Source organism: Marmota monax, unplaced genomic scaffold, assembly GCF_021218885.2.
Source record: "Marmota monax isolate L192 unplaced genomic scaffold, Marmota_monax_Labrador192_F-V1.1 WCK01_AAM20220418_F8-fsc00147, whole genome shotgun sequence".
Lineage (NCBI taxonomy): Eukaryota > Metazoa > Chordata > Mammalia > Rodentia > Sciuridae > Marmota > Marmota monax.
The window spans coordinates 663727-687783 of NW_026693552.1; the positions used below are offsets into that span (position 1 = coordinate 663727).

Here is a 24057-nt window from a genome sequence, read left to right on the forward strand (position 1 = left end):
GCGGTGGTTATTGCCATGGTTCTTGTGTGCGTATTTGGAATCACCACCAATCTGTTCACATTTCCACTAGGACTCCCACCTCGCAGCCGGGTAGATGCAGGCTGGGTCATTCATTTCCAGTATAGCCTTTAGGCAACTTTCCCCTGGGTGACTTCCCAGAAGGCAGGAAATCCCCTCTGGAAACGCGTGTTGTGTGTGTGGGTGGCGGGTACTTCTCTTTCTCCATGCCTAACCCAGTTTCTCATTCCTGAGCCCAAAGTAAGAGCAGCAGGGACTGTGCCCCAGGATGCAGCCAAGCTGTGCCAACTCCCTATCACGCTCCTGCGCTGGGCGCCTTCCTGCTTGAGCCACCGCCCCCTGGAGGACGAAATCGGAGCGCCTGACCCTGGGGTTCGAGGGTTGCAACTGCTGAGCTCTGCGCCCGCGGTCCCGCCCTCGGCTGGGTCCCGCCCGCGTCCGCGCCCGCGCCCGCAAGCAACCCTCCCTGCTCTTGCTGTCCAGCCACATCTTCCACAGCCTGCCACCCTGAGGGACCATGTCGAGGCTCAGCTGGGGATACGGCGAACACAACGGTGAGTGCTTTTCACTGATGGGAGGGGGCTCTGCGCGGGGCACCACCGAGGGGCCGGCGGATGCCCCCGCGCTGATCTCACACTTGCAAGAAACTTTTAGGTTCCTCTTTAAACTGAGCGGCGCTCCCTGGAGCCCAAAGCAGGAAGCTGAGGGCAGATTTCGTCCTGTGTAGACGGGACGTTGGAGGGTGTTGGTAGTGGGGAGTGTTGGGGAGTCCAACACTGGGGACTTTGTCACGTGTCCCCAGATCCCAACTCTTCATATATATTCATTGCCTCGATATATATATATATATTCATTGATTTGAAAAGCCGAGAACTTCCCTAGTAATAACCACTTATCAATTAAGGCTTGGAGATTAGAAGTCAGAGTGAAATGAGGACAAGTTCGCTTTCGGTCTTTAAGCTGTTCACTTAGTAGAAACAAATCATGGAAAATCTTTGAAAAGCTCCTCAAGAAATTTTAATAACTTGCATGTTGACACTGAAGATTAAGTTGACTTCTTGGCTGTTACTATAAAATATTGCCACAGCAATTTTCAGTTGGTTGACTGCTACTTTTGGATTCTGTAATGAGGCTTCAAATTCTTTCTGGGAAATGAAGTTATACTTCGGGCTCTTCTCCATTCTTTCTGCCTCTCCTTCCACACTCATCCTTGCAGAGACTGAGGATTAGCATTATTGGAGTTATAATACAGTGATAAAATTTATTAATTGATAAGAGCGATAATGATAAGACATAAGACATGAACTTTTCTTTTGGTGCTGGTGCGTGCGGTACTCGCAATTGAACCCAGCGGCGCCCTCTACCATTGAGCTTCATTCTCAGCCCTTTTTACTTGAGACCTGGCCTCTTCTATTGCCCAGGCTGGCCTTGAACCTGTCATCCTCCTTCTGCCTCAACCTCCCAAGTAGCTGGCGTTACGGGCATGGTCCATTGGTCTGGCCACTTTTCTTCTTACATATCCTAAATTATCAGAAGTCAAACATTTTTCTTGTTTGTATGTTAAACTGAACTGATTGTTTCAAGCAATGATTTTTCCAAGTAACTGCAAAAATGACATCAAGAAAACCTTACAGTAGATAAGTGTCAAAATGAGGGCTATGAATAATAAAACTTTGATTAACATGCACATTATTGAACAGTACTGAAGAATAACTTTTCTAGAAAGTTTGCTTTCACAAATAAACAGAAAAGTTTCATTTCAAACCATAGCTTGAGGTTATGAATATTGAAATATGAGCCTCAAAATGGAAGCAGATATAGAATTTTAATAATGAAAGAAAATTTAGGCAGATTTCTGAGGCCATAATTATAATCTTACATCTTGCTAATTTCTAATTTATGTTTTGAAAAAACAAACCTCACAAAACGAATTTCTTTTCATCTGTCTGCTTGAATCATTGTTATCATTGCTTAATAGTAAGTGGCAACAGTGCCCACATTGTGATTTGGAAAAAGGGTATTTCAATCAATGGGTATTGATTATACTTTAAGATTAGAAAATTTTGTCTCTAATGAAGCTCATTTTCAGAAATTTAGAAAATTCATCTCAGTGAAGGCATTAACATGAAATGACTTTGTATTTTAGCTAGGATTTTTTTGGCCATTCCTGTCTTTTAGGTGCAGTGGTTTTCTGAGAACCACACCCTTAAGTAGATTAATTTGGCCGAATACCTCAGGACATGTTTTGAATCCTGACTAGGCAAATTTTGTTGCCCTTTTTTTTTTTTTTTTTTTTAATGTTAAGACATTGGCAAAACCAGTGATTTGAGGAGACTTAAGGAAACTTAAACTGGGAATAGCAGATTTGATAAGAGGGGACGTTAGGAGTCTTAAGTCAGGGAAATGAACCAACAATACTAGTTAATAGATTATGCTGGATATGGTGCCTAATCACTAAGTCACATCCTCAGCACTTTTTTTTTAAATATTTTTTTTCGTCGCAGATGGACACAATATATTTATTTATTTATATTTATGTGGTGCTGAGGATCGAATCTAGTGCCTCACATGTGCAAGGTAGGTACTCTGCCACTGATCCACAACCCCAGCCCTCCTCAGCACTTTTTATTTTTTATTTTGAGTCAGGGTCTTGCTAAGTTGCTTAGGGCATCGCTAAGGTGCTGAGGCTGGCCTCAAACTTGTGATTCTCTTGCCTCAGCCTCCTGAGCTGCTGGGATTATAGGCACGCTCCACCGTGCCCAGCGAATATTGGATATTTGACACCATAGTTTTATTTTATTTTGGCTTGACTCTTCTAAAAATGGCTTTAGTTATAAAGGATTAGAAATAGGAGAGGAAAGGAATTGAGAGAGAAGCTCCTTGCTGATTGTAAAAAGAGTCAACAGCATGTTGTGACACTTGCATTGCATGTTTGCGATCTGATTCTCGTTGGGTTAACTCAACCTTACTGGTAGTGATGATAGAAAGCTCCGTCTGCATTAAAAAAGAGGATGATATTGTGTACAGAAAGAGTACTCAGAAAAGTAAATAGAAGTGTTTAATAAATAAGGAAATAGATGCCTTTTCTGTAATATTATCTAAGGACTCTCAAATGCTCAAGTTGCTTTGAAGTCCCAAGTGTCAGGCAGCTCTTCAGTGTTTAGTTATGTTTAGGTATGTATTTATGCTATGACATTTTTGTACCTGAAGTATATGTGAAAGAAATAATATATACTTTCTCCTTCGCAATAATAAAAAGTAAAAAGCAGCATTAGTTTTACTGGTTCAAACTGTTGATGATTATGATATATTGCATTCCTTTAAATCTCACTCTTAAGTTTTATCATTTAAAGATAATTTTTGTAACGAATATCTAATAACTGTCATGCTATTTTGTTTCAATCAGTACTTGATTTCTAGAGAAAAAGTGGTTAGCAAAGTAGGGAAAAGCTTAGTCAGTAACCCTATGCCCTATTTACCTGGTGAGTAAATTGCATTCATAGTAGAGAGGAGAAAATAAGAGCCTGTGACCTGTACAGTGACTCACATCTGTAGAATGACTTAGAGCTTATGTGAGCTGCAACTTGGATGTTGATTTTGAGGGTCAGAACTTGATTGGAATCTCCCAGAGAAATGAAGAGGATAGATAAGGGAACAGCTGGTTTATCGACTTACTTCAATGTACCTATGAATATTTGATTTGTAAACTTGATGCAATTTTGACTTTTTCAATAGAGGATCAGGATGACAGTTGTCCCTTGTGTTGGAATTAAAATGTAGCATTGGCAAAGAAACCCCTGAGGGACCTTCTGAAGTGTGAAAAAGAGAAATAAACTGTGACCTGACTATTGCAGATAATCAACAATACTGTATTTCCTGACATGGGTACAGCCATTTTATTGGGATTATTGTATATAAAAGATTATGTAGGTTCTTAGTCTGCTTGTTGCATATTACAGCTAGTTAAGCTGAGACCTGGATGATACTAAAATATACCAGCAAGTGGTAGAAAAAAGAAGAAAATGAAGAAAATTCTTGAGGATGACACCCTTTCCTTTTTTGCTTAGATTTCTCAGCAACTTTGACTCTTTCCACTCTGTAAACTTGTTGACCTCTGGAGCAACCAGAGCACATTCTTGAATCTAAGACTGAATCTCTTTGTTTTTGGTGGTGAATTGTACTGTTGTTTTTAGTTTGATTTATGAGTACCTTTGGAAAGTACTTTAAAAAAATTTACATGTTCTTTTATGTACAAAGGGTAATTGATTCTGGAAAGGACTTTAGGCAAACCAGGTGTTTTCCAAACCCATTAAAAAATAATCTTGTTTTAAAAATTAGATGCTAAATTCCTGAGAATGAGGATATTATTAATTGTTTAATCTCAGACATACTGCATTGCACTTAAATGTTTATTGAATCAAAGAACTTAGTCCTTTTCTTTGGGATTTTTATATTTAAGGTCCTATTCACTGGAATGAATTTTTCCCCATTGCTGATGGTGATCAGCAATCTCCAATTGAGATTAAAACCAAAGAAGTAAAATATGACTCTTCACTCCGACCTCTTAGTATCAAGTATGATCCCAGCTCAGCTAAAATCATCAGTAATAGTGGCCACTCCTTCAGCGTTGACTTTGATGACACAGAAGACAAATCAGGTTGGCTTTTTACCTTTTTCTTTTTGGTGGGAAACGAGGAATTTGAACAATTAGACTTTACTTTCTTCTCTTTCATATTTTATTTATGTTAGACCTGGAATTTGCCAGATCGAAGCATATCTTGTGTCTTCATGTGAATTGAGATGTCCTGTTATGTATATGGACCTTATGATAATGTTACTTTAAAATGACATAAAGAATGTTCAGAAAAAATTATGGTGAATGTAATTTTAAGTTGACTGTATCTTACTATGACTTCATTTAGCATTTATCACTATGAAAATATAGAAGTTTAATAGCATTTCATAATAATTTTTCTTTTCTTTTTTTTTTTTGGGGGGGGGGCTACTGGGGATTGAACTCAGGGACACTCAACCATTGAGCCACATCCCCAGCCCTATTTTGTATTTTATTTAGAGACAGGGTCTTGCTACATTGTTTAGCACCTCACTGTTGTTGCCTAGGCTGACTTTGAATTCGTGATCTTTCTGTCTCAGTCTCCCGAGCCACTGGCATTACAGGTATGAGCCATTGGCATTACAGGTGTGAGGCACTGCACCCGTCTCATAAATAATTTTTAATTTGTTTTAATAGAAAAAACATTTCTACAGTATCATAATCTCTCATTAAAATTATAAAAGTAATCTATACTCGTAGTAAACAAATAATAACAAATAGAAATAATACAGAATTTTATGATGAAAACTGTCTGAATTTAACAACTACTGATTCTTCTGTATTTTTTAACTACGTAGCTGTGCATATAGATGTGCATATTTTTTACCTTTTCTTTTTAACAATAAACTTGGACTATTGTTTTATTGCTTGGAACATGTTTCCCTATTTGAAAAAAAAAGGTATGGGCATCTTGCCAAATCATTCATATATATATGATATGAATGAATGAATATGGTACCAGGGATTGAACCCAGGGGTGCTTAACCACTGAGCCACATCACCAACCCTTTTTTATATTTTATTTAGAGATAGGGTCTCGCTGATTTGCTTAGGGCCTTGCTAAGTTTCTGAGGCTGGCTTTGAACTCGAGATTCTCCTGCCTCAGCCTCCTGAGCTGCTGGAATTATAGGCATGTGCCACTGTGCCCAGCTTCCAAATCTATATATATATATATTTAGATCCAAAGAAATCCATCAATGAATTGTACCAGCTGTTCTTGTATCATAATTGATACACCATTTTCCTACCAATGAACATAGAATAGGAAAGAAAAATACAAGTTTAATGTTTTAAAAAAAGGAGGCTGGGATTGTGCCTTAGTAATAGAGCTCTCACTTAGCACGTGAGAGGTCCTGAGTTCGATCCTCAACATCACATAAAAATAAATAAATAAAATAAAGGTATTGTGTCCAACCACAACTAAAAATAAATATTAAAAAAAAAGATAAAAAAGAAAGGAATATTTGCTGGGTATGGTGGTGCATGCCTGAAATCCCAGAAACTCAGAAGGCTGAGGCAGGAGGATCACAAGTTCGAGGCCAGCCTCAGCAACATAGTGGGGCCCTAAGAAACTTAGTGAAAACTTGTCTCGAAATAGAAAATAAAAAGTTCTGGGGATGTGGCTCAATGGTAAAGCACCTCTAGGTTCAATCCCCATCATTCATTCATAAATAAATATTAAAAAAGGAATATATGAAACATCTATTCTTACTAGTATTTTGCTAGGACTTGGAATAAAAGTCTTGTTTGATTCATTCATGGGATAACATCTGTCATAATGTGAATAAATAGTGGACCCATCAAATAGAACTTTAGTCATTTGTTAATTTATTGACTAAATGAAGAGGAAAATAATATTACTCTGAATTCTACTAGTCAACAAACTAGTCATGAAGTCTTCCCCATAGTCCTTGGAGGGCTTGCTTGGCTGGGCAGATGCACACTCATGGTTAACCTACAGGCAACCACCCTTTGAAATTTTAATAGATCTTTAAAAGGAGGACAGGTGGATTTGAAATTCTTTAGGGAGAATTCCTACTGGAAATAGTAGTCTGATGAGGAAATGATAATCTCATGAGGAAAGACAGGACTGTTCTTGTTCCATCTACTGGTCTTTCTGGACTCAGTATCTCACCTCTTTGGGAATCTTACCTGACTGGCCCTGTCACCTCTGCTTGGGTTCCCATGGCATCCTGGGCTGTCCCAGTCACAGAATTTTCCACACCATGTCATAAATGCCAGGTTGGTGTCTGTCTTTCCCCTGAGCCAAAGACTCCTCATGGGTAGTAGCCATGAATGGATTATTTATGACATTTAGCTCTGGTGTCTTAATTTCTGTAGACCCCTTATATGAGTGTATCATCTGGAATAGATTTTTTTTTACAAAATTTTAAATGAAAGAGTAAATGAACTGCACATGCCATTTGGAGAAATGATATTTATAAGCATAAAATAGAAACAAGAATATTCACTTGCTTATCTAGGCTGGAAAGTAGGATGAATAATTTGACACTTGGAAACATGAGCTCATTCTCATTAAAAGAACTTTTTTTTGCCATTATTAATTTTGTACCATAATTTAGCTGTTTTGTTATGTCAAAGTTGGTGTTAAATGATATTTATATTTGATATTTCCACTCTCTTTTTCCTGCCCTGCATTTCTTTGGAAGACCTCTGCTCCAAGAGACTGGTCTTCTCCACCATTCGGCATTTGCTAATCATAATTCCAGGTTGGACATTATATTTGAAACACTCAAATGGGAAGTTTAAATATGTAGTGTGTAAAGCAATCTTTGTTGTTTAATTGGGCAGAGCTGTGTTAATCTGATTTTAAACCCTGGACTCAGAGCAGGCTTTCCCCAGATCAGCCATTATTCTTGGATGTCTCCGGACCAGTGTGTGTTTTTTGTATCACTTTCTTTCTTCGGAGCCAGCTTGCTTGCATCTTATCCCAAAGTCAATTCCACATTGATTATTCAAACTCTCTAATCTGCCTTTTATCTATGAAGGAATGACTTTTTCATTCAGCTCAGGTTTTATTATGCAACAACAAGGAAAAAAAGAACAATAGAGCTGTTGATTTCTTTTCCTTTGGAATGTCATTTCATCCTCAATCGATGCGGACTATGGTATCACTCAGGGAAACAAGCTTTTACATTGACTTTGCAAATCATGTTGAAACTGCTTAAAGACAAATCAAATATTTTATTCATTTATTTATCTACTCTTCATTGTGCCTCTCCTCTGTAATAGTTACTATGCCAGGTGATAGGCACAGCAGGGACCCAGACAATGCCCTCCTAAACACTGCCCAGTGGGAGAAGAAGCAGTGAAATTATTCTGTTTTTAAAAGAGTAATAGGGAAGTGATCCCAGAGTCTAATCTCTCTCTCTCTCTCTCTCTCTCTCTCTCTCTCTCTCTTTTTTGTATCTTTCAGAGTGTTTTTAAAGTAGCCATTTTTATGTATTGTAAAAAACCTGGATCCAAATACTTCTTATATAAGGTGGATCATTATTATTATTTTTTTTTTAAAGAGAGAGAGAGAGAGAATTTTTTTCAATATTTATTTTTAGTTTTTTGGCGGACACAACATCTTTGTTTGTATGTGGTGCTGAGGATCGAACCCAGGCCGCACGCATGCCAGGCGAACATGCTACCGCTTGAGCCACATCCCCAGCCCAAGGTGGATCATTCTTAACAAATTTTGAGAATATACATATATATACATGCTCTCAAATGCCATATATACATATATGTGTATATATGGGTGTGTGTGTGTGTGTGTGTGTGTGTGTGTGTGTGTATATGTGTATAGCATCTCTGAAGAGGAGGGTAATTTAAATCAAACTGTTGTTAAGTTTGTACCTCACCATCTAACACTTAATTTTGTTGGATGTTGATGGAAGTTTAGAGTTTAGTGATGCTGTGGTATATTGCGCATCTAGTGCTTCCTTTCCTCTCAGTATGAAAGGCAGTGATAAGTGCCTTGATTCAGTTCTTTATTTTTGTGGCAACATTAGAGGAAGCCCATTACTATTTCCAGTTTTTATTTTATTTTTTTTTAAGAGAGAGAGAGAGAGAGAGAATTTTTTAATATATATATTTTTTAGTTTTTGGTGGACACAACATCTTTATTTGTATGTGGTGCTGAGGATCGAACCCAGCACCCCTTGCATGCCAGGCGAGCGCGCTACCGCTTGAGCCACATTCCCAGCCCTATTTCCAGTTTTTAGATGTGGAAGCTGAAGCTTGGAAGTTAGAGTTTGTCCAAGATCACACAGTGATAGGGAGTGTGAGCCCTCATCTTCTACTTGCAGACACCTGTGTCCTAGCCATACAAATGCCCTGCTTTACCAAGCTTCAACTAGACCTTTCTGCATGTCTTGCCTTATTCAAAGAGGCTGGGTTGCCTTTCCTTAAGTGATATTTTGTCTTTCAGAATTCTGAATCTTTTTTACTTTCCAACCAATCTGTCTGTTGTGATTTCCCCTGTGTTCCTTAACGATCTGCACTGTATTCTGACTCCTCATAAACCTAAAATTGTATTCCTGTCAGTAAACATAATGACACATTTGTAAAAATATTCCTTAGATGACTTGAACATGTTGAGTAATTCAGGGAGATGTGGGGCATGTCAGTATGCATAAAATCGTTTCCTTGCTAACCACTTGAAATGTGTTGGTTTTTAGTCCTGCGTGGGGGTCCTCTCACCGGAAGCTACAGGTTGCGACAGTTCCACCTTCACTGGGGGTCTGCTGATGATCATGGCTCTGAGCACATGGTAGATGGGGTGAAGTATGCTGCAGAGGTAAGCCACTGGACACATCTGGGTCATTAAGGGTTTTTCTAAGTGATGCGATTTAAGGGTCATGAGGGCCAATTCTTTGACTTCACGTAGATCCTGAGCCAATTAGGTATCTCAGTGTCTGAAACGACTTGTTCACTCATTAGGAGAGTTTATTGACATGAGAGCTTCCAATGTGGCCTGTCTGACCCTTAAACTAACCATGAGAGTTTAAAGTTATATACTTCTGTTTTAGAAATGAATAAACTGGAGACTTGTAAACATTGAGTGGGTTTAAACCCAGGCCTGTCTGATAACAAATTCAAATCTATTTTTTCTCTTGCATCTTCTGAAAGGTCAATGAGAAGAGAGAAAAAGAAACATTTGTGTTAGGTCCAACTGTATACATATTTGATCCAGGCACAAATATACATGACTACGAAAAGCCCCTATTAATCAGGTTAATAAATGACAGAGTTTCACTTTGGAGAAAAAATCATAAAGACATAAACTTTCCTAAACTCTACGTCACCTCCACATTTATAGATGTAAAATGGAATCTGTTAATTATTCAGGTCACTGGTAAAGCATAACACCAAATTAAAGAATTCATTACTGTGATTCTTTTTCACTGAAACGTTACTTCTGTTTTGTTATATTAGTAGTCATTAATGATACTTCACTTTTTCTAATCCTCTGGCTAAAGGACAAAGCACAATATGCCTCAAGTTTTAATATGATTAAATGTTGCTAATACTAACTTTCCCATGAGATGAAGTGAATTACTACATGACTCAACCAAAACCACTCAACTGAAACTAATTTGGTTTTTGCGTCTTCTAGGCAGGGTTACCAGATGAATACAAATTTTCTTCATTTTCTCATGGTTTCTGAACTACAGAGTTTAGATGCCCCTCTATAGCCCTGCTGTATGGAAAAATCCAGCAAACTGAACTTCTTTCTAGTTTTATTTTTCTATTAACATGTACAGCTGTCCTTGGAGGCTATCATCCAAAATGTCTGTTTTGCCAACTAAATCACTTTTATCTGGGGTGAAGTGCCTTAGGGTATGGGACTTGCTCTGGCTACAGATGTGTGTGCAGAGTATTCTATGATGGTGAACAAAAGACGATGAGAAGGTAGAAAGGATGACTCCTGCATCTGTGGTGTCTCCATTTATATCATTTACTGAAGAGTTTTCATGTTTCCTTTCTGAAGTTTTGTGTTCTAAATTTAATGGTTGTTCTAAATCTTAAAATCTCTGTGGAGATGAAGAGGTGGCTGCTTTGGATCACTGGTCTCTTAACTTTCCCTAGCAACTCAGTAAGATCGGTCACCTTTATGGTCATATCTTGTACTTTCACAAACTTCCATGTGGATTCTCAGAGAGATTTACTGCCAGTTGGCAAGTCGTTATCTGAAAAGGGCTTCCTGACCTGAAATTGGTCACATGCTCAGAGTCCTCGCCTATAGATCAGGGGCCATCTTTATAGATAAAACTTTGACTGGAATTTCATGCTGTTCTTTAATCCATACTTAAGGCTGTTTCCTACTTCACAGGTTCATATACTCAGTCCTTCATTCACTACGTAAGAATTCATCAAGAGCCAGCCATGTCCTCTTGCACAGTTTATTTGTGCTTGTCTGAGGGGAGGGCTTGCAAGAGGAAGGGGTGCCACAAATTCATTACCATGCAGCCTAACCCAGACTGTGGGTCAGAGAACCCTTCCCTGTGGAAGAGGCCTTTAACCCTGAAACCTGCAGCATGTGAAGGAGTGAACCAGGCAAAGGGAGAGACAGCAGTGGTCCTCAAGGGAATCATGTGTGAGAACCAGAGGTGGGAAGAGCTTCACACTTTTGAAAACCAGAATGGCCTGTGTGGCCAGAGCTTGGAGAATGAAGGGGAGAGATGTCAGAAGCATAACTGGAGAGACTGGGAAGGGCCTGAGCTTACTGAGTCCTGGTGAGGATTATGAACTTTATTCGAGGTGCATCAGGAAGCCTCTGGATGGCTTTGAATTGGAATGTGATCGTCTTTGCATTTCAGAAATGTCATTTAAAGTGACAGTTGTCTCTTGGGTTGAACAGGAGTGGCTAAAGGAAGCCCTGAGGAGGCTTTTGGGAAGTTTCAGGTAACAGAAGATAGTGTAGGTGGAGAGCTGCCTAGCTGGAACAGCAACTCTAGTGGGATTTGTTGATTTGATTGGGTTTCTGGGTGAGCAAGAGGAGAAGTCCATGTCTTCATTTGAGGTAAGAATTTGCTGAGAGAAAGAAGTTTGGGTAAGACCTCAGGTTTGGTGGATGGCAGAAGTAGGCAATAAACAAGTTAACAAATTTGGAAAAAAAAAAAAAAACTGATAGGTGGTAAATTCTTTGCCAGTGTTATCAGGTGATCTGGTAGAGTAACTGAAGGGTTAGGAAAGGCCTCTTTGGGGTGACACGTGAATCGGGACTGAGTGACAAGAAAATCATGGGAAATCTGGAGAGAGGAAATGAGAACAGCAGTGCAAGGGGTCTAAGGCAGGAACGATGTTGGCATGTTGAAGAAGAGAAAGACACTGACCTATAGGATTGGAATCAGATGAAGATATGGGCTGTGTACCAGAGACATAGGTACAGGCCATGTTCATCTGTTGGTGTTGAGCATGGTGAGCAGTGTGGAGTTTATCCTTAATGTAGCGGGAAGAAGACAGTGGAAGGTTTTGAGCGGGAGAGTGGCATGTTCTGCTCTTTATTTATTTCAGTACCATGGAAAGAACCTAGAAGGCTTTATCACAAGGCTCCATCCCCAACCCTTTTTATTTCTTGAGACAGCCTCTCTAAATTGCCAGGCTGACCTCGAACTTGTGATCCTCCTACCTTTGTCTCCCATGTCGCTGGGATTACAGGTGTGAACACCACACCTAACTTTGCTCCATATTTATAATATATAACTGCCATGTGGTGGAGAGGTTGTTGTGGGCAAGTGTTGGAACATGGAGACAAATTAGAAGATTATGGACATAGTTCAAGTGAGCGGTGATGGTAATTTGGGCTGTGGGGTGGTGGAGATGCAGACAACTGAGACATCCATGAAATGTGTGGGTGGTAAAGTCAATGGGACTTGCCTAGGAAAAGGAAGGACACAAAGGTGTCTAGAAATATTCTAAGATTTTTGACTTGAGTAACCTGGAGGATGGTTGTGCCATTCACGGTGATAGGCGAGTCCAGTGGGAGCAGTTTCCATAGAGGAATGACCTTTCAATTTTGCACATGTTAAGTTTCAGGTGCCTGTTAGTTATTCTAGGCTCATGTTCATGTTGTTCATGGATACAAACCTGGAGTTTGACGAAGAGGTCAGGGCTGGAGATGGTGGCATTTGGGATTTAGGTTTAAAAGAATTCCTTTGTGTTCTAGAAATGATTCTAAGGTGTTAATTGTCTTTTTTTTTCTAGCACTTTTTACTTAATTTCATGACTATCATTAGTTGTCCCTGGGGGTGCGCCCTTGAAGGGGATAGCGGGACCCCCACCTCTTTCTCTTTTTTGCTTCCTGGTGATGAGGTGAGCAGTTTTGCTCTGACATATGCTCCCGCCATGGTGTGCTACCTCACTGCAGACCCAAAAGCAAGGGACCAACACATTAGGGACTGGAACCTCCAAAACTGTGAGCTGAAATAAACCTTTTCTCATTATCAGTTGATTATCTCAGGTCAGATAGAAAACTGACTAACAAAATAATATATAATAAGCATAATATATATGTTGTTAAAAGTAAAACTATGATTTCTACATTCCTGGCAGATTTTTGGAATCATATTTGGCAGGGTATTTTACATATCTCTAATAGGCAGTTCTAAAATACTGAAGTTGGATCATATTGTCCTTTAGAAATTATTTTTCAGTGGGGAAGAATCTTATTCCCATTGTTGCAGTGGCTACCACGCCTTCTTATTATTTAGCTCAAATCACTGCTGCTGTTATTGTTAGTCAGGAATTGTGAGTTTGCTATTTGATTGCTTGAGGGTTCGTTCAAATAAAAATGTTGATACAAGTGACGTCAGTTTCTCTTTGAAGGTATTGCTGCCAGTTAAGCAAGTGTGTGGGTGAGAGGAGGACTTGTTTTATTTATTTAAAAAAATATTTTCTTGCACTAGTTGCCCACCTTTTTACATATAGTTGTTGTTACTTAGTTAGCAGAAGGATGACTACCTACAGGACATCATATATCTCAATCTATACACTCATTTTCTATTCAGATGTAGTTGTGACCCTTGGGTGTCATTTCCTACTAAGTGAGCAGATGTATTGGCATGGAGCCATTTTAAACAACTCCAGCATCCTTATCAGCCCCTCCCGGAGAGTGGAATGTCTTTCTCTCATATGAGCCACGTGGATCTTGTTTCCTCCTCCAGTTGTTTCAAGTTTCTGTCCTCCCCCAACTTTCTCAGAGAAACTTGGAACATACCACCACAGGCGTCCACCTTTATATTTTCCAAATAGAAATCCCACAATTGTATCTGATTATGTGTGGATGGTGAATTGTTTTATGATTTTATAGCTGACTAGTTATGATAATAATTATCTAATCCTGCAACTCCTTCATATTAGTTGTCTGTACGATATAGAGATATAATTGAAGGAAGGGATAAAAATATGCATTGGAACATATTAAGATTTCGATCTAACACCAGCTGACAGGGTGTTTTGGGCATTAAGGCTTGCATAAGCATTTCTTTCCTGATGTGCCAAAGGATTCACCTGGAGTTCTTATCTAGAGGCGGTCCTTCATATCAGGTCCTTGGACAACAAGGCTTGGCCTTCACCATTTATGACCATTGCTAAATCTTTTGGGTGTGTCACATTGCCCTTTGGTTTCTCTCATAGTTTGCCTCTCTCTCAACCAGGACTGATGACTCTTCCAAAATTGATTTTCTACTTTATTGTTATTCTGGAGTGTCTCCCACTTGCTTGTGTATTTGGGGTAATTCCTGGCTTCCTTGGTAGAACATTTAGGTCTCCTTTGGATTTTGCATAAGTTCACTTCCATGAACTCCTCTTCCTGCTCTTCTTCCAGATCCCTTGAACTCCTCTTCCTGCTCTTCTTCCCCTTCCTCCCACCACCTAGTAACACCAGCTGCCTTTCATTTTCATCCTCAAACACTTTTGGTTCCTAGACCCAAAGCCTCTTTTTCACCATTAAAACTTGCTCTCATCAAAGGATCTGAACATATTTATATAAAGTAATAAATGCATAAAAATAAGAAAGTGAGGCAATGAATATGTCAATTAGTTTGATTTAGTTATTGCATATTGTATACCTACATTGAAACATAACATCATTTCCTGTATACATATGTAATTATCATTTGTCCATTAAAAACAATCTAATAATAAAAATATGTGAATTCTTCTTAAAATAGTTTCTCATAAGGACAAAGCTATCAAAAATGTAAAGTTACAGTAATAAACATCTGACTGGTAATTTTCAAGAGCAACTGCATTGTCCTTGGTAACAGGAATGTCCCTGAAAACCTGCTGTGTAGGAAGTTGACTTCTCCACCCAGTTATGGAGTCTAGGTTTCCTTGATGGACCCTGCTGTCAGCTGGGATCTGATCTAAGGCAGCTTCATTGCAATCCCATCAGTGGAAGACACAGAGATGCCTCAAGTCACTAGGGGCACTGGTTGGAATTTGCTAGAGCTAGAGAGATTGGACAGGATGCTCAGGGCATTGTAAATAGTAACTACATTGCAAATAGCTACTCAGGAGGCTGAGACAGGATGGTCACAAGTTTGGGCAACTTAGTGGGACCCTGTCTCTAAGTAAAAAGGGATGGGGATGTAGCTCAGTGGTACAGCACTTGCCTAGTAGGTGTGGGACCCTGGGTTCAATCCCTAGTATTAGAAAACAAAAAGAGTATACTACAAACTAGTTAAATGATCATATCCTTCATTGCTGTCCTTGAGTTTTTGAATAAGTCAAAAGGAGGATTGTGTCCAAGTTTTTTGTGAAGGATATATTATATTTATGAGTGTACAGCACCAGAACACGTGTATCAATGTTTATTTGCATTTACATTTTTCAGGATGTTTAAAAAAACATTTGACCTGTGTTGTGTCTCTCCCTTTCAGCTCCATGTTGTCCACTGGAATTCAGACAAATACCCCAGCTTTGTTGAGGCAGCTCATGAGCCAGATGGACTAGCTGTCCTGGGAGTATTTTTACAGGTGAGAATCCACTGATTTCATTTTAAAAAAGAAGCTATGTTAGATAAAGAGCTTCAGTCATGGAGTGTACATTCGGCTGTTTTTTCACAGTAGACCTGTTCTAGGTCTAGTATTTTCCTTTGGAAGTGAATGCTAAGAAATTAAATATTCATGTAGGAGCATCGTCTTGTGATTCTTCTGATTGTCCATTTATAATTTTCATGTGAGTAGCAACAGCAGTATTAAGAAGAAGAATAGCAGCAGAAATAACAACTGAGACCCTTCAAAGAAGACCTTTGTTCTAGGATCTTCCTGCTTCCTGATTTCAGTATTTAGAGATATAGGACAGAAAAAAAGTTCAAGCCCATAATTTTTGAAGCACTTTTTTTGACACAATGACATGTTGTCTTCAACCAACTGAACAACTTTTAAAGATGTTTTGTTGTATTTCCCTTTGTCTAACCTTCCCATAGGGACAGGTGAGGACTGTTATCCTCATACCTGGGGTGGCGTGGGCCTCTCAACTCCACTGCTACCACTGTCTTATAGATTGAGCTGTTTTGCCACATTCTCTGAGTGATGTTGTAACTCATGAAACTGGGATTGGGGGCTGGACATGAGGCAGAGGTGGGAAGTGCCACGGATAGTGGTAGGTTCTTCTTTTTGGCCACCAAGAATGAGTAGTGGCAGCAGGATCCAGGTGGGGAAAAGAACGCAGTTTAATCTTGAAGGGTTTAAAACCTTTGGGTAGAGTCAGAACACCCATAATAATGAAAATGTTTGTATTTATGTATTTATGATGCCTCTGCTTCTGAGGACCTCAAGTCATTTTTAGGACCTTGATTTGGGACCTCAAGTCGTTTTTAGGCTAGATGTGAGAGATGTTTTTTGTCTAATACTTTGATACCATAGTCAGTTTGGATTGAAGGTCTGAATATCACCATCTGGATTAATAGTGCAGGTGTTTTAAGAGTTTTTCCTAAGCACGGTTTCTCTTAAGTTAACCTATGTGAAAAACATTCATTAGGGGAAGTGGGGGGTGGGGGAAGAGGAGTGTTGATACCAGTTTTGAGGCCAAAGTGAAAAGTTCAGTATAGGAACCCTGTAATACAATATTATCATTCAGATTCTTCTGGCATGATAAGGCTATCAGAAGAGAACCTTTATTCTAGAACAATCACTGTATCTTCTGTGCTGGTGTAGATTTTCAGAAATTAATTTAAAAACAGTTGATTGAAATGGAAAGATCAGACTTTATTTGCTACTGTAACCATTTCTTTTAAAATTCGTATTTTCAGATTGGTGAACACAATTCCCAACTGCAAAAGATTACTGACATTTTGGATTCCATTAAAGAAAAGGTGAAACGAATTACTCGGTAGTTATGACTGACGTCTTTTTCCTTCTGTCTTTAATTCTCTCATCTTTCTTCAAAGACTTAAACATTGGACAGAGTATATGCTGCCTGTTTTGAAGCAAGTTTGCAACATTCTTAACTAAGCAAGCAGAAGTAACTTAGTATCACTTATCTTTTGAAAATATCCAAGGGTCTTACATTATCTAAGATAATCACTAATAAATCTTTTTATACAAATTTACTTTCTGGTATTATAGTTTTACAAAATACGTCTTGATTTGTGAAATATTTTAAAGACCACTTATATAAAAACAAATCTTGTGCTTCTGAAATAAATCTATATGATATGTTATTTAAGATGAAGCAGTTTTTTTTTTTTAAGATACTAAAGGTAGATTCTGAATAACTCCATAGTATTTAATTGGATGTGTGTGTGTGTGTGTGTGTGTGTGTGTGTGTGTGTGTGTGTATAAAGCTCTTCCATGGTAATTTGTGGGAATTCTCTGTTTGTCCAGGGCAAACAAACTCGATTCACAAATTTTGACCCATTATCTCTGCTTCCACCCTCCTGGGACTACTGGACATATCCTGGTTCTCTGACTGTTCCACCTCTTCTTGAGAGTGTCACATGGATTGTTTTAAAACAACCCATAAATATCAGCTCTCAACAGGTATGTAGCTTCTCTCAGGTTGATGTTGATTCACTCAGGAAATTTGACCACTGAGCCACATCTTCAGCCCTACTCTGTATTTTATTTAAAGACAGGATTTCACTGAGTTGCTTAGTGCCTTGCTTTTGCTGAGGCTGGCTTTGAATTCGAGATCCTCCTGCCTTAGCCTCCTGAGCAGCTGGGATTACAGGCGTGCACCACTGTGCCTGGCTTGTGACCCTTTCTTATTTGATCTTCTATGATTTGATGATCTCTTTCCAATCTCTTAGAAATGTAAGGCACATAAAGAAGCCCATAAGAGTGAAGCATTGTTGTGAATGCTAGCTTTGCTTTTGTTTGCTTTGAGACATGAATAGACTGGGATACAAACAGGAAAATCAGGAGAGACGCCACATAGAAGGCGACATTCTCATTTCTGATCTCAGTCCTTACACTGCTTCTTCCACAGATTTCAGAGTAAACACTGAGAAGTGGCATCACATGCTTAGAAATGTGTGCCTGCTAAGTTTAAGAAGTGGTCTTATGGTACACTTGAGAATCCAAGAGGGACAGCTATAGCTCATACTACTTATGGTGCTTACCCAGCAAGTGTGAGGCCCTGGGTTCAATCCTCAGAACTAGGAAAAAAAAAAAAAAAAAAAAGAAAAGAAAAGAAAAAGTTGGTTTTGATTTTTGTTAACAAAACTTTGGTAGGGCTGCCTGAGTGGCTTCTAAGCATTTGCTAAGAAATTGTGGGTTGGTCACCTATGGCCTTCCTGTGAAGACATCTACTCATTTTTCTTTAATTAATTAATTATTTGCAATGCTGGGGATCAAACCCAGGACCTTGGGCATGCTAGGTAAGCACTTGACTGCTGAGTTATGGCTCAGTCCCTTCATCTTTCTGTTAAATGCTTACTGGACACCCACATAAGGCCAAGCATTCTTTCAGGCTCTGGATGTCATTAGTGCCCAGAAACCACTTAAACTTTAACGGTGTGACTGACGTGTATTCTGGGATGTGGTCTCTTTAGTAGGTTTTTTTGTTATGTTGTCCTTTTTGAATTAGGTTCTACAGTGTCTTAGTAGGAATATAATTTATTTTATTTTTGCAGCTAATTAAATACTTCTTCCTGTTCCCGACTTGCTCTCCTACCTAGCTGTTTATTCCCACAGCCACCCCCATCAGACTAGGACTGGTTCACCTTCACCAGGTTCTTTTTAGGCAGCATTTCCCCTTGGGAACACATCTAACTTCCTGTTGGGTATTCTTCCTCATTGACCTCATCTTTAGGATTACAGACAAATAATACCTCGGTGTATACATGTTAAAACATTTTATTGCAGTCTGGATAGAATCCAGACCTTGATTGATATGAAAATTCCTGTGAAATTTTTTCATCATTGTATCATGAGAAAAGTGACCTGCTGCTGATTTAGTGTCCTCATTAAAGGGGTTTGTTTCTCTCCCTTGACATGCTAAACTGCTTACTTTCACATTCCTTTATTAAATTTAAACAATTTAATAATAAGAGTTAATTATAATATCAAGTTATCGAAAACAAAGAGGCTCATATTTTCCTTTATATTTCAAGGCTGTCTCTATTTCTTAAAAACACTTGGAAAATACTTTTTTTTTGTTTCTTGCTTTTATTTTTTTCAACACACTAGTGATTTTGAAGAGAATATATCATAATATATAATTCCTTAGAAAGAATGAAGTTAAACTTAGTAAAAACAACTCCCTGCAAGTTTAGAAATTATAACCACATGGCCATGGATTCATGACTGTCTCATTTGAGGCTTATTGAATTAATATTATTGATGTGGTTTTTATGCAAGAGAGTATATTAAAAATAGCTTCATTTTGGAGCTCTAGTGTAATGGGTAGTACACTTTGAAAAATTAACTTACATTGACTATAGCAGGAGCACTTTCATGAGTTTTGATTTTTAACCAGAATGAGAAATTGTTTGGCTATAATTCCAGTTATTATATTGATAATATTATGATGGTTTTAAGAGCTAAAGAATGACGCTAAAGATATTTAAAACATCCAGTCCAGTTCTAAATACGAGAAAAAGCATTAAACAAAGCTCAACTGAGGAAAATTGTATAAATATTTAATTAGGACTCTTCAAGGTCATCAAAAGCAAGATAAGTCTGAGAAACTCACAATCAAGGGATGCCTACGGAGAGCGGGTGACTGAATGTAATGTTTCCTACATAGGATTCTGAAACAGAAAGGCATTAGATCAAAACAAAGAACACCTGAATAAGGGAAGGACATTAGATAACATATATTTAATATTGCTCATTAATTATGGAGAAAGTACCACACTAATATAAAATGTGAATAATAGGGGAAATTCAGTGTGAGGTATGTTGGAAATATTAGTAATAGCTTGCAGTAATTTTTATAAATGTAAGATTGTCCTGAAACAGTTTATTCTAAAAATGGAAAATATGCAGTTTTTTTTTTTAATTTTAAAAACAAATTTTTAAAAAAATTTTTTTTGGGTAAAATTATTTATTTTTTTTTAGCTCTTTTATATAAGTTAAGTTGAAAAATCTTATATCACTGAGCTATCAATTTCCAAAAGATAATTTTTAATCTCAATTTTGGCAGCTTTTTCTCTTTAAAGTCACTGGGAAATATTGCCTTTATTCATTTTCCAATTCTGTCATGCAGTGTCACTAGCTGTGAAGAATAAATCCTCTTAAGTTGACGCCAGATTTTTTTTTCTAGGATTTTCTAATGCTATTTCTTAGCAAGTCACTGTTTGACCTAAAGGGAAAATAAGATATTTTTTATTTTCTTTTTCTTGATTCCAATCCATTTTTCTTCCTCAGAGTCACCCAGTGAGCACTAAACTCTTGATTTAACTGCCTTGCCACTGGGCAGATATACTGTTTTCTAATACTTTTAATAACAGATCTGTCATTTTCTTTGGGAGGCTGACTTTTATTGCCAAATCTCTTTGAGTTCACTTAAATCATCTGAATTGATATACTCAGCTGCTCAAATTCAGTGTGCAGAATACTCCTTTAAAATAATCCTTTTTTAAATTATGACATTATCCGTACATTAAGGAACTCACAAATTTTGAGTATGTGGTTGCTGATTTTGGTGATCATTTGCAACCATGCAACAACCACCACGATCAAGAAAGAATAGCTGTCTTATTTTCATAGTCCCAAGCAACCACTGGCATGCTATCACTAGAATTTTGCATTTTCTTGAAATTTGTTTAAATGAATCATGTAGTAAGTAGATTTTGTGTTTGATTTCTTTTGCTTAGCATAATATTTAGGTTCACCCATTTCATTTATTTATTTATTTATTTGGTACTGGGGATCAAATTCAGGGGCACTTGACGATGAGATACATCCTCAGCCCAATTTTGTATTTTATTTAGAGACAGAATCTCAGTGAGTTGCTTAGCATGTTGCTTTTTGTTGAGGCTGGCTTTGAACTCATGATCCTCCTGCCTCAGCATCCTGAGCAGTTAGGATGATAGGCATGCGACACTGTGTCCAGCCATTTCTTTTATTTTTTTTGCCTATTTATATCCCATGGTATGGTTATACCACATTAAAAAATCTATTTAGCAATTGAGACATTTAGGTTGTTTCTAGTTTATGGCTATTATGTGAGTAATATTTTGATATTAAGAGCAGTTCACATACACACTTGTGTGGACACTTTTTCTATGTCTTCGGTCAATACCTAGGACTGGAGTCATTAGGTCACGCATGTTTGATTGTATAAGGTACTGCCGTCTTGCTTCCTAAGTGGTGTGCCACCTTGCATTCCCATCAGCAATTTATAAGATTTCTAGTTGCTCCATATCTCTGCTAGCTTTTGGTATTGTCAATTTTTCTAAGTTAGCTATTCTCCTAGGTATACGTGATTGTAAATTTTCACTTACCTGATGTCTAGTGATTTTTTTTTCATGACCATGCATGTGTTTTCTTTTGTGAAGTATCTGTTCAGATTCTTTGAATATTTTTAAATTGGGTTGTTCGTTTTTCTCACTATAGAGTTGTAAGCGTTTTTTATATAGTTTGGATGAAAATTCTTTCTCAAATGCATGTTTTTAATTGGTGCATTATAATGATACATAATAGTGGGATTCATTATGCTGTGTTTATACACACACATAGCATAATGTGATCAATTTTATTCCCCAGTACCTTCCTTTTCCTCCCCTCTTCTCTGTACCTGATCCACTTGCTCTACTCCACTGATATCTCTTGTATTATTATTATTTCATTTAGTTCATTATAATTATATATATGCAAGATTCTCTGTGGTATATTCATACTTAAATGCATGTTTTGCCTAAGTTTTCTCCCAGTGTATAGCTGCCTGCCTTTTGTTTCTGTTAATAATGTCTTTTGAAGAGCAAAAGTTCTTAATCTTGATTATGTATATTTTATTTATCTTTTAAAATTTGCACTTTTTTTTTTACTATTTAAGAATCTTTATTTAACAGTAAGCTACAGTTTTTTTTTTTTCTACGACTTTAAGTAGTAGTTTTAGCTCTTACATTTTCCTTTGATTCCCCCCGTCCCTTTTTGGTTGTTTTTGAGTTCGTTTTTGTGTATGATATCCTCATTTGTTCTTTCTTTCCGATACTCTAATTACAAATATTAGACCTTTTAATATCATCTAGCAGGTTCCTGAGACATTGTTTTTCAAAAAAAATTCTAAAAATCTCTGCTTTTTATCATAAATATTTTCTATTGATGTATATTCAAGTTCATTTGCTTTTTATTTCTCTGTCATGTCAATTTGGCTGTTAAGTCCCTCCAGCTGTTATCTTGTAGTTCTAAAAGTTCTATTTGGTCAGGCATGACGGCATGTGCCTGTAGTCTCAGCACAGTGGGAGATCAGTGGAGCGCAGGAGCTCGATACTAGGCAACATAGTGAGACTATCTTAAAAATAAAATAAATTTCTACTTGGTTCTCTTTTATTGTTTTTATTGCTTTACTAAGACTTCTTATTACCCTGGTGAGATTTCTCATGAATTATAAAGATGCTTTAACTTGATCTAACCCTCAGGTATTTATAATAGCCACTTTAAAATCCTTATGAGTTCCAACATTGGGTTAATCTTGGGTTGGATTTTGTTGATTTTTATTTCATTGAGATTTTTTTCCATTTTCTTAATTCTTCATATGCTGAGTAATTTTTTATGTATTCTAGATGATATGAACATTAAATTGTAAAGGTTCTGGATTCGGTTATTTTTCTCTGATAAGTATTGCTTCTTTTGTTTCAGCAGACAGTTTTGTTGGCTGAACTAGAAGTACGGATTTTTTTCTTGCATTGTAGCTCTGGTCTCAGTTCAGCTGGTCTGCTTGGAATCTGTTCAGTGTATGCATGTTTCCTGGGTCAGTCAGATATGTGGGTAGAGAGTTCAAGGATCCTCTCTCTGGATCTCTCCTTGCAAGAGAGGTGTTCCCCACTGTGGCTGTGTGTACGTGGCAGACTGCACTCAGCTCCAGGCTAAAAGCTGGAGAGACCAGAATTTACCTGCAGAGCTCTCCTCTTCCACCTTCAAGCCACTCAAATCCCTGTTCACTGTGAGGTACCTGCAGTTAATGCTTTTTGCATTATGTCTTAGTTTATAGTTGTTTTCTATTAGGGATACTGTGTGCAAGATCTCAGTCTGAATAGCTAGAAGGAAAACCAAAATGTGCTTTTTAAATAGTAAAATTTGTGTTTTACAATTAATGATAATCAATGATCTAGGAATATTTTCCTTTACTTCTGCATTGCTATACTACATAGAAGATGAGAAAATAATTCAGTCACTTTGACATTAATTTTGAGCTCATGTATAAAACAGTATAACATCAGCTTGAAATTAAAGTTCAAAATTGTGGAGGACTGTACAAGTGAATGGTAAAATTGTTCACTAGTTGCCAGATCTTTGCAAGGAATGATACAAGAGATAAAAAGATGTATAAAAAGTGGCCCTTGCCCTAGGGAATTTGAAATTCAATAGAGGGCATAATATAGATACACAAAAACCATGACACAGGGGGCTATGCTTGGTGCCAAAGACCAACACAAAAAGGAATGGAAGTTCAGAAGATTAGAGACTATTTTCAAGTGGAGAAATCAGGAAAGATTTCATGGAAAAGTGATATTGAGATGGTTAAAAGATTAAAAGATGAGAACTGGTTGCAGGTAATCAAGGAAAGGAGGGAATTTCAAGAAGGAAATCAAAAATAAGGTCAAGAAGGGGAAGAGCAGAAAATATGTTGGCAGTTTTGTACCTGTGATGCTCAAAGTTTAGTGTATCCAAGATCCACTTAGGGCAGCTTAGCAAAATGTGAAACTTGGGCCTTATTAGAAATTCTAATTTGGAGGTGGTGGGGGGGTAAGATACAGGAATCTGAATTCTTAGTAATCACCCCCAAGTCAGTTCATT

General features: G+C 37.8%; 1 protein-coding gene across 2 annotated transcripts in view; it reads left to right on the forward strand.

The window, feature by feature from the left end:
* Nucleotides 1–257: 257 nt before the first annotated feature.
* The window catches only part of Ca13 (carbonic anhydrase 13), a 29134-nt gene continuing 5334 nt past the window's right edge, over nt 258–24057 (forward strand). The window contains exons 1-6 of one of the 2 annotated variants that reach the window (XM_046458642.2): nt 258–572; nt 4478–4675; nt 9322–9440; nt 15529–15624; nt 16902–16964; nt 17476–17631. In XM_046458642.2, coding sequence (XP_046314598.1) covers nt 536–572; nt 4478–4675; nt 9322–9440; nt 15529–15624; nt 16902–16964; nt 17476–17631 — 669 coding nt within the window. In that variant the 5' untranslated portion in view covers nt 258–535. Of the gene's footprint in view, nt 573–2484; nt 2596–4477; nt 4676–9321; nt 9441–15528; nt 15625–16901; nt 16965–17475; nt 17632–24057 lie in introns of those variants that run through there. The other variant, XM_058583709.1, reaches the window with a different exon arrangement.